We start from the raw sequence: 11,279 nt of genomic DNA on the forward strand, positions 1-11,279 counted from the left end.
GTTGTACCACTGGAAGCTGCAAGGACTCAGAGAATTAGACCTGAGAGGCAGGACTGGTGATGGGTGAAAACGGATAGCAGCCTGTGACAGAGCTGCTTGCTGTGGGCTGCTCTCGACAGGGAAGAGAGGACGGCGTGAACTGGGTTATGAGAACGTGGGATGTGTTTAGAGAGGATATAAAGCCCTAACTGGCCAGAATTTCATTTTTCTGAGTGAAAATGTAGGGAGAAATAGTGAGCAAGGACCAAAAACACAAAACTATGGCCAGATCAGGCCTTAAGTTTTGCTCTGCCACTTTTTAACTGTGAGTGGCTCAAGGCCTTAGTTTCTTCTCCTGTCACAAGGAGAAACAGTACTAATGGTAATACACTTTCCTCTTTGGGTTTTTGTGGAAATTAAATGGAAAATGGCTGGCATACAATAAGCATTCCACCTTTAATATGTTTTGCATAATATAAGATAGGCCCGGAAGTGAACTGGGGTCAGACCCAGGTTCTTCATTTTTGTCACTTGTGATTTGCTCCCCTTTTGCAAATTATTTTACAGATGCCCAGGTTGGTCCCAGCCAGGTCTCTGAAAGAATTCTGCCCTTGGGCTTCTCAGTCAGAGTGGAACCCAGGCATCCTATGTGGCTGAGATAAGGCTATGGCTTAAGGGAGTCTCTGGGATAATTCTTTCCCTCTGTCTCATGACTTTCAGCCTAACGCACCTCATCTTGATGTAGAATTGCCCAAATTATTTAGACATCTGAATAAATGCCATTACTGGACTTAGGGCCCATGTGTAGTTCACACCCTCAGCCAGTTCATGCTAATTACTGAGACTGCCTCTTTCGTGTCATTAGGGTTAAAGCATAAGTTCTCTATTGTCTTCCATTGCCTTCACCTGCCTCGGCTTTTCTTTTCGTTATAGTATGGTAGTGATAGTAAGAGGCAGACTTAAAATTCTTGCTTCCACCCACATTCCATCCACCCTCATTTCCATGCCTCCAGCATTTCCAGGAAACCACTGACAATCGTTTCTTCTGCTCCTTCCAAAATTTCATCATGCAAAATGTGGGCAACTGAAAATACACATTCTTGTTTTGTCCCCTTTTTTATTTGAAAGGAACATAATAAGCATACTCTTCTGCAGTTTGCTTTTTTAAAAATATCCTGTCTAGAGATCTGGAAGCTTGATGATGAGAAGCCCCTTGTGGGACTGTGCAGAATCTCTCACCCAGGAGGTTAGCAGAGAACCATCGGTGGGCAGTTTAGGGGAAATGAAGTCAAATAGGGGACTTCCCAACATTGTGAGGAAGGACTAAGCTGCAGGCAAGCAACTGACAGTCATCTCCGCCTGATAGATGTCACAGAGCCATCCCTGCACAGAGGGGAAGGCTCACTTCGGCCCATGCCTGTCACAGCCTAGATACCCAGTGGGGTGAGTTCTACTCTCTGTGCCCTGCCAGGCACAGTGGTTTCCCAGAGAAAGGGCAAGTGGAGCAGGAGGGTAGGAGGCAGACAGTCTTAGGCACCCCACAAAAGCCGTGCCCCAGTCAGGTCACCCCTTTACAGACACTCCCAAGAAGTGGAGATGAACCCATTCTTGCAACTTTCACATGGTGGGGAAATGGGCTTCACTATACTGTCTTACCCTAGCACTGACTCTACTTCCCCTTGCTGCGCCTCATACTGAGCTGGTGGTCAGGAGAGCCTTGTGTCACCCTGTGTTGCAGGAGTCGTGCAGCATTTGCAGAATGGCCAGTTGCTGAGGGACATCTATGTAAAGAAACACAAGCTCCTGCCGACGGACTGGTCTGCAGACCAGCTGTACCTGGAGACCACTGGGAAGAGCCGTACCCTGCAGAGTGGGCTGGCCTTGCTCTATGGCTTTCTCCCAGATTTTGACTGGAAGAAGATTTATTTCAGGCACCAGCCAAGTGCCCTTTTCTGCTCTGGAAGCTGTTACTGCCCACTGAGAAACCAATATCTGAAGAAGGAGCAGCATCGTCAGTACCTCCTGCGGCTAAAGAACAGCCAGCTGGAGAAAACCTATGGGGACATGGCCAGGATCGTGGACATCCCCACCACGCAGCTGCGGGCTGCCAACCCCATAGACTCCTTGCTCTGTCACTTCTGCCATAACATCAGCTTCCCCTGCACCAAAAACGGGTGTATCGACATGGGGCACTTCAAGGTGATCAAAATGCATCAGATAGAGGATGAGAAGGAGAGGCGCGAGATGAAACTGTACCTCGGGTATTCGCTGCTGGGTGCCCACCCGATCCTGAATCAAACTGTCAATCGGATGCAGCGTGCTGCCGAGGGGAGAAAAGATGAGATCTTCGCCCTCTACTCTGCCCATGATGTCACTCTGTCACCAGTCCTCAGTGCTTTGGGCCTTTCAGAAGCCAGGTTCCCAAGGTTTGCAGCCAGGCTGATATTTGAGCTCTGGCAAGACAGAGAAAAGCCCAGTGAACATTCAGTGCGAATTCTTTACAATGGAGTTGATGTCACATTCCACACATCCTTCTGCCAGGACCACCACAGGCATTCTCCCAAGCCCATGTGTCCTCTTGAGAACTTAGTCCACTTTGTCAAAAGGGACATGTTTGTGGCCCTGGATGGTAGCAGTACTAATTATTATGACGCATGTCACATGGAAGTAGTCTAAAAGGTACACGATACAGCACGATAGAGCCTATACCAATGCAGAAGGCAGGGAAGAGTCCACTTCTAGTTCTGTGTGTTGCTAAGGGTGTAAGAGTATTGACTTTTAAAGGCTAGAAATTGTTTGAGAGCCATGTAGGTGGCTTGGGTTGAATAGTAAGCACATAGCTATAATCTAGTGCGTGAGTTACTCGGTACAAAATGGCCAGTTTATAGAGAGATGAAGGTACTTTATCATAGCCAAGCTTGGCTTACAATGCCAGGATAATATTCAGTGCCCAAAGTTGTCAAGCCAAATTCATATTCTTTTGGCCTGTCATGGAACCAGCAAAACCTCAAACAAAATTTTCTTAATCTTGAATCTTGCCCTCATTCAGTGAAAAATTTCCTGCAGTGATTCATCTAAACCAGAGGTTGATAGTTTTTTCCTATTAAGGTCCACAGAGTACGAATTTCAGACAGTGCAGACTGCAAGGCTGCATATAGTCTGTGTCACAGCCACCCAGCTCTGCTTTAGTAACACGAAAGTGCCACACACCATACACAAGAGAGTAAGTGTGGCTGTGTTCAGGGGTGCACAAAGCTCACGGGCTGCAGTTTGTTGACCTTGTTTTAAAAACCAGACTCCACTGTACTTGCACTTGCAGCACTTTGAGAACCAGCTGAATACTGAGAATTATTCAATGGCTCCTCCAGTAACTTCTGCTAGCAGCACAGAATGTGGTCTGCAATCTGCCACTACAACAAAACTTGATGGAGAATAAACATTTGAATCAGAATGAATCATAGAAATATGATTAGAATAATACTTGATGTTCATGACGATTGTGGTACAAGAGAGTTTTCAGTGTGTTTCAGGTATTTGTCTGCTGTAGTCTATTTGCTGTATATGCTGAAATTTTTGTATCGCATTTAGTATTTTTATAGTCTAGGAAGATATTTTCTAAGATAAGTTTTAGATGTGCTTTTATTCCTATATAGTAATGCTCAATTTCCTGTACCTGCTTCGTGGTTGGAAGGAGGCCAGAAGCGGAACTGAGGTACTTTTTCCTCCAGAAAGACTACCGATGGCTCATTCCTTTTGACAAGCCATCAAATTGGATCAGTTTTTAGACTGTTTTCATCTGTTTCAAATGGTAAATTCCAATTGATTTTTAATATGTTTTTAGACGAACTTTGCTACTAGACGGTTGAATAATATTTCTAAGGCATTTTGTATATTAGAAGCAATTTAGTTAAATCTGTGATTCCTGAACGAATGGTGCTAGCTCTCTACAAGGAAACATGGAAAGCGTGAGTGAGTCTCCAGTGGCGTTGGCAGCCCTCCCCTTCTCTTTGTTTTCTTGTCCAGTGTTGCATTGAAACATGTCTGTTTCTATCAATAAATTTCCGAAGAACACTGATGTGTACAAGGAATGGTGTGTGCCTGTAAGTCATTCCCATTCTTTTCAAGTAGGAAACAGCATTTTAAAATTTTATTTTAACTGCTTTGGTTCGTGCTGAAAATTACATTCTCTCTCAAGGATTTCAAGCCTGGTCTGCTCCTACTCACAATATATCTGAATTGGAACTGCTTAGCACAGCTTGAAGATTTAAAAATAAGATCAAGTCTGAAGACTTTTTAAATAAATCAATTCAGAGTGTCTGTTGGTAAAAGTAAATATTTTGGCTAACACCAGAAGGTAGAGATAAAGGTTTTGCCCTCCCAGGTGTCAGGTGGGCACAACATGAAAACACCTTCTTCAGAATTGAATTCTGAGCCACTTTATTCATAGCAAATTCTCAGCACTGAGCTGAGATTAATGGACAGTCCTCGACAGGTCAGGGTGTATCAGCTTTCTTGTTTTTGTGATTAAAATTAATACATGCACAACTGGAAAAGAATACTAAAAAAAATCAAAAATGAAGTTCTTCTAAAGAAGAAAAAGCAAGACTCAGACTCTTTTACAGCATGCTACTAAAACATGTGTAGGGATTTATTCCACACATGCACACCAATCAAGCATTCCTGCACCGGGTGTCATCTAAATGAACTGCCTGGAGAGAGTATCAGACCCTACAGGTTGAGGGCTCAGTCCCCAGCACCGCTCCCCCTGAGCACCCGTGCACGCACACACTCACAGACTTCCTATGCCAGTCAAAGCACAGATTGTTTTACCTGTGCTTCTGCCTGATCCACCATAAACTGGGGTTGCTGCACCCTCTCTGTGGATTTAACTGATACGCTCGAGTGGCTCACAGAACTTAGGGTAGCACATCTGCTTGTTTATTATAAAGGACGTTCCAAAGGGTGCAGAGAAAAAGGTGTGTGTGGTGCGGGCAAAGGGTAAGGTGCACCCAGTCCTATCTGGGTTGTCACCTTCAAGAACCTCTATGTGCTCAGCTGTCTGAACTCTGCTTTTGGAGTTCTCTGGAGCGTTCATATCACAGGCATGATTGATTAAACAACTGGTTATCGATTTAACCTCCAGGCCTTCTCCAGGCCTTGCGTAGAGGTTGGGGCAGGGCCAAAAGGCCCATCTCTTATCATGCCTCGGCCTCTGCGCTGACCAGCTGGCAAGTCCCATCACTGAAGTGTGCAACCAAGATATAAAGTTCCGTGACCACTGTTTAAAAATATATTTTATTAACTTGTTTCTTTTAACAGTATGTCTTAGTTTTTCACATTAACTTGCTTCCCTTAACAGTATCTCTTGAAGATAGTTCCATTTTTAGATAAAGTTCATATTATAGCTGAATAATATTTCATAATATAGATTAAACATATTTCTAAATCTCATTAAAAATGCATGAAACTTAAAACCAACATACTAAAATAAGACTACAAGGCTTCACGTAGAACAAACTAGTGGCCAGCAAATATGCTGACTTTCTAGTCCCACTGAGCAGGTAACCCTTTTTCATAGCAGCTACAGCTATTTATTAACACAAGTATTCATTCTCCCAACAGAATTGAAGAATTTATAGGTGATTAACAATTAATAGCCTAACAAATAGTCTGTTAAGCCATTTGGAAGGTCTTTGCAGGTAGAGCAAAATGAAACTTTCTGGTTGATTCCTTTTCCTAGAGCTCAAAGACTAAATGCAGGAAGGACAGGAATACGTGTTCCTGTCTTCCCAAAGCCTTCTGAATAGACCCACCATTCCTGGCTGAGGTGAGTGTGCCCTTTTGCATAAAACACTACCACAAACAGAAAACAGAGGACAGTGGGCTCTGGGCACCAGTTCACTCCCATTGCCAAGGCCACCAACTGAATGTAACCCTGCATTTGCACCTGCCCAGAAGTCAGCTCAGATGAATAACAAAGCATGCTCAAGGGAAACCACAAGTTCATCAGAATGACTGGCTAGAGCTCCTGGCCTCTGATGCCCTAGTGCTGGGTGAGACAGGCCCCAGTGAGGAAACTGAGTCACTGAGGGGCCCAGGCCATTCCTCTCAGAGCTGCAATACCCTTGGCAGAGGTCTGGCTCCTGGGTAACTGTCAGTGGTAAAGGTGCCAACTGAGAGTTCTCCCCTACAAGGGTTTCCAAACCCTCAAAGTTCCAAGGAAAGGCTTCTTCCTCCAAAAGAAACAAGAAATGCACTTCTCTAAAGCAAGAGTCATAGCCCATGGTCTAACCAGCTTTACATGTGAATTTTAAAGAGCACTTGCCGTGAGACACTGTGGGAAAGGACTATTTGACTTATATTATTCCATTTATTCTTTACCAGGTACCATATTTGCTGGTATCAATGAACAATAAAACATAGTAGGGTTACAGAAATTATTAAGTCTGAATGGCTAGAAATACCCCCAATTCTGCCTCTATTTGTAGCTTCCTATTTTTAAGAAAACTACAGCAATGTAAAAGTCATCTTTGCAGTGGTGCTATATTTGACTCAACCACTAGAGGGAAGCATCAAATAAAATTTTAGTCCTGGGGCCTAGTCTTCCAGCTGTAGAGTTAGGGCAGTTGGGATGTTTTAATAGGTCAACCAACTGTCCCAATTTGCCTGGCACTGAGAAGTTTCCACAGGGTGTAAGATTTTCAGTGCTAGCAAGTGAAGAAACGTAAGGCAACCTGGAATAAGTGGTGAAACTAGTGTAACATGCTGGGTGGCCGCTGAGACACTACTGTCGTTTTTTCTTTATGGAAAGAGGAAGCGAGACAGGACTTGTCTGAGGAGTGGCACAGCTGGCTGGTATGCAGCAGAGCTGGTGCTCAAGCTATGTCCACTTGACTGGAAGAACCAAGTTCTTAAGCAGAATGTACAATAATGCCCCTCTACCATTTAGGTCTACATTTGGTTTTATGCAACATAAACCTGCGTGCAGTGAGTAAAGCGAATTAAGACTTGTTTTCTCCACCTTGCCATCAGGAATCTGGATTCCCAGTGACATCTGGTGGACCAGTAGGGAATTGATCACTTGGCCGAGCTCTGCTGTAAAAGATTCTAGGGAAGTATTTTAATAGGCCTATTATCATTACAAACAAAACAAAACCAGGCTTCACTTACCAAGGAAGAGGGGAAATGTGGATGCCGGCTCGGGACTAGAGCCTCTAGCAAATGCTTTGCGGAGCCGACAGTGGGTGCTGTGTTACTCAAATTCCCCCACTTCACAGCCTCTTTTCCCAGCTGCTGCCAGTGCTCAGCTGCCAGCGTTTTCCAAAGAGTCATGGGCCCAAGGACTAGCCTCCTTTCTAGGGCGTCAAGGTTCACTGTCTCGTCCCAACAGGGATTGAAAAGCTCACGTCAGAGCTCCTGGGCTGGACCCAGGCCTTATGACTGCTTCACGGCCCAGCTTCGGCCTCAGCATGCTCCTGTCACAGTGCGGGCTCCGGAGCACCCCAGGTAAGCTCCTGAAGGCACCCTGGTCTCAGAAGCAGCTTCCTCACAACAGACTGCAGAGCAGGGCAGGTAAATATTGGAGGCCAAGCTCTCCACTTGTCTGAGCAGGAACTCTGGAGACATTTATAGGAAAGGGTTAATATATCTACTGACCAAAAATTCCTCCTTTGGTTATCACTGCCTTTGAGAGGCTTACTACTATATTTTTTTTGAAGCTAAATACAGACTGCTTTCTACATCCACAGATTTTACCCACTTCAGGTTCCATCAGCTGCAGATCAGAAATGCTGGGGAAAAATTATGCCTTCCCTGAACATATACGGATATTTTTTCATGTCACTATTCCCTAAACAATGCAGTATACCAACTGTGTACATGTAATTTACATTGTTAGATATTGTAAGTAACTAGAGATAATTTAAAGTATAAGGAGGATGCCCATATGTTATATACAAATACTATGCCATTTTTTATAAGACACTTAAAATCTACAGATCGTGGTATTATAATGACGATTTGGAATTATAAGGGAGTCCTAGAACCAATCCCCTGTGGAAACTAAGAGATAATTGTGTGCATATATGAAGGAGTAGGATAAGTTTATTCTGGAGGTTTCACAGCCAGTTACAGAGGGCTGTTATACCAGGACTTACCATGTGTTGAGCATATGCCATGGACTGGACACTGATCTAATGGACAGTAGGAAGCCACAGAACCAGGCTGAACCCTGGATTATCCTAGAGCACAAAGTCTCCCAGGCCCCTCTAATACGCTACTTCTGCCCCATTACTCCCTCCCACCCCCACAAGCCAATCAGGAAAAACTGACCTTGGAACCGTCATGGATCTGCTTATGGGGTAGTCTGTTCCTGCATCTCTTATGGGCATTCATATTTCTAGCTCCTTTTGTTTCTTTTGTTATTTTGTTTCTAATGCAATATTTTCAAGAAAGTAGGATCATCTTACAATAGATTATCTTAACCCGGGTGCTCCTAACAGCACAGTCTGAGGGAGAAAAGCTTACGTGTTGGTAGTTCATTAGTGTGATCGATCCCAGGGAGCAAGATTGGAGGGCAGGATAAAAAAAAGCAAGAGGGAAAGCCGATGTGATTATGCACATTTATTAACCGACTCATGCTCCACCGCACAGAACTTCCGGAGAGGCTTATGAAATAGGCCTCAGAACTATTCAATTGAGGGAAGAGGAGGGGAACATTTGTCCATTGACTCTATGCACAGTGAAACCATAGGGCAGGAAGAGAAGCAAGCTGCTGGCAGATGAGAGCCTGCATGGAAGTCATGTGCTGTCATCACAGCAGTGACTGGGGAAAGACAATAAGGACGGGAAACAGACAGGACATATGTGTGGCGTGCGGTATAAACCTGTATTGTTTGAGCTGTAATGTGCTACACACTATGCTGGCTCTGTATGCATGACCGTTTCATTTTCACAGTGATTCTGAGACTGAGAAATTATTGCTATTATCCACAGTTTTAAGATGAAGAAAGAAACTGAGTGGAGGTTATTTGCTTTACAGCTAGGAAGTGGCAGAACTGGGAGTCAAAGCAGCCCCACTCCTGGGCCCAAGCTCATAATCACTTATGCTACTGTAGTTAGCATTTCTCCTGGGTCCTCTGTGGTATGTGTGGCAACTTAGTAATATATACTAGGTATGTCTCTGGCAGCTAGAGATGGTACAGGACATGCCCATAAATGCATGGCATCATAAGATAAATCATATCATGCCTCGTTCACAACCCTTCGGTGGCCCTTCACCCTTCTAGATAAAAATTCAGGCTCCCTGAAATGACGCACAAGGCCCTTCCTGGTTACCTTTCCAGCTTTATTATTTGCAGGTAGTACAAGGATGGAGGAGCAGTACATGGGTGTGAGTGGCTGACACATTCCCTGTATGTCTGCAAGGGAGCAAAAGGCTCCTGGTGTCACCATAGGATGTCGGCTGTGCAGGACCTCTGACAGAAGAGTGACAACCAGAGAAGCCAGCAAATCTGCACTGCACTCTTCCTCAGAGCAGGACACAGTTTAAGAACCACACTGGCCAAGTTCAAATCCAGTTCTCTATCACATCCAAACTATGGGACTTCAGACTAGACACCTAAGCTCCAAATCTCGGGTTCGTCACCTGCCAACTAGGATGGTAACTCCTGGGACAGAATATCATGAAGCTGCTGCCACACGGGCAGCTTGACATGGCTGGAGCCACAGTTGCTCTCCAGTGACTTTTCGTTGCTATGGGCCACCAGAACCAGAATGTGTTGCTGCTCTGCCAGAAAGGTCACCTGCATGCACAGCCCCACGCACTGGGCATAATTACGAGGTACAATTCTTTCGGCACTCCTGCGCTCCATTTTTGTGCTCAGCCTTGTTTGCCACCTCAAAAACACCTCAGGTAGTCAGTCCCCCTGGGAGCTCACCCTTTGCCCACATTCCCGTATTACCTATGGCTGACCTCCATCCTTCCCACTTTAGAGTTTGGCAAAGGAATGGGAGCATGGAGGCTTTCAGTGCCTTCATGGTCCACAGAGAAGCTGAAGAGGAAGCAGCCTGGACCTGACATGCGAAGGGAGATCCCGCCCTCTGGGGCTCCACTCCAGGCAGCTGCTCCCCTCCTGCTACTGGACACACAGCACTCATTCCAATTCTCCCTATTCTCTTCCATGCCACACAGGGCCTAGGACTTTGACTCCTGTGTCCCTGGCACCAGTGCCCAGAAGGGCATATCCTTCCCTAGTGGCAGCTGGCTGGCTTCCTCCCACTCGGAGCCAAGCATGTCTGGGTTAGCTCTCCTGAAGCCAGGAAGTCCTTCCAAGGCTTAAAGCCTGGAGGTCCCCAGAGTATGGATGTAAAGGGCCATCACTCCACTGTGCAGTGGCAGCTCCACCTGCTCTTGCTTACCACGCCAGGCCAGACGTCTTTGCAGCACACTGAAGACCCTGTGTGACACAGGAGCAATGGTGTGTATGGCCTTCAGGCTCAGCAGAAAGAGACGCACTCTGTGTCCACATTGTCTCACACCTTACCTGTGGGCCTTTTTGCCCCACTAATTAAACAGCTGTTTAGCATTCTCAACAACTGGCTCTGATTGACAGACTGAACATTAAATTGACTTTTTGACTACTGGATCCTTTTATAGACCATTATTTGTCTGAAACTTTAATCCTAAGTAACTTAGCTAGTTGGCTGATTAAGTTTCTAAACTGCAAGCCATTTGATTGTCCTTCTGGTTTTCTAACTGATCTACTGGCAAGTATGAGCTGTGGAGGGGCTCTCCAACTAACCAGCTAAATGACTGGCAGCTCAGCAGAGGACCCGCAGCGACGGATGCCTGGCTGCACAGTTAAGGGTAACAAATGGGTGAAAGAGGCCCTTAATGCCTTGGAGGATTAGGGCCCTTATTTTCTTCCCTCTTGAAGGCTACAACAAGGGTGCTATGTTCTCAATGTTGTGTCCCCCAAAATTCAAAGGTTGGAGCCTAGTATCTGCATGATAAGAACATTAAGAAACGGGTCCTTCAGGAATTAAATCATGAGGATAGATTATGAGATTAGTGTCCTTATAAAAGAAGTTGCCCCTGCTACCAGCTAAGGAGCAAGTCCTCCACACAATCTTCTGGCACCTTTGATCTTGGACTCCAGAACTGCAAGCAATGAATTTCTATTGTTTTTCAATTACCCAGCCTAAGGCATTTTGGTATCACAGCCTGAAAAGGCCAAGAGAGAGGGTAACTAGGAAATGGACATTCTGATCACTTTGAGTGAAGTTCCTAATCACGGCTC

General features: G+C 45.2%; 1 protein-coding gene across 4 annotated transcripts in view; it reads left to right on the forward strand.

Annotated features, from left to right (window-relative positions):
* Positions 1 to 4,067, forward strand: part of Pxylp1 (2-phosphoxylose phosphatase 1) — a 57,677-nt gene extending 53,610 nt beyond the window's left edge. For all 4 annotated transcript variants that reach the window (XM_063249089.1, XM_063249091.1, XM_063249090.1 and 1 more), the window contains one exon: positions 1,718 to 4,067. In XM_063249089.1, coding sequence (XP_063105159.1) covers positions 1,718 to 2,655 — 938 coding nt within the window. In that variant the 3' untranslated portion in view covers positions 2,656 to 4,067. The remainder of the gene's footprint in view (positions 1 to 1,717) is intronic.
* The last annotated feature ends 7,212 nt before the right edge of the window (positions 4,068 to 11,279 follow it).

This window comes from Cavia porcellus, unplaced genomic scaffold (genome assembly GCF_034190915.1).
Source record: "Cavia porcellus strain 051 isolate PalLab524CR breed Dunkin Hartley unplaced genomic scaffold, mCavPor4.1 scaffold_5, whole genome shotgun sequence".
Taxonomy (NCBI): Eukaryota; Metazoa; Chordata; class Mammalia; order Rodentia; family Caviidae; genus Cavia; species Cavia porcellus.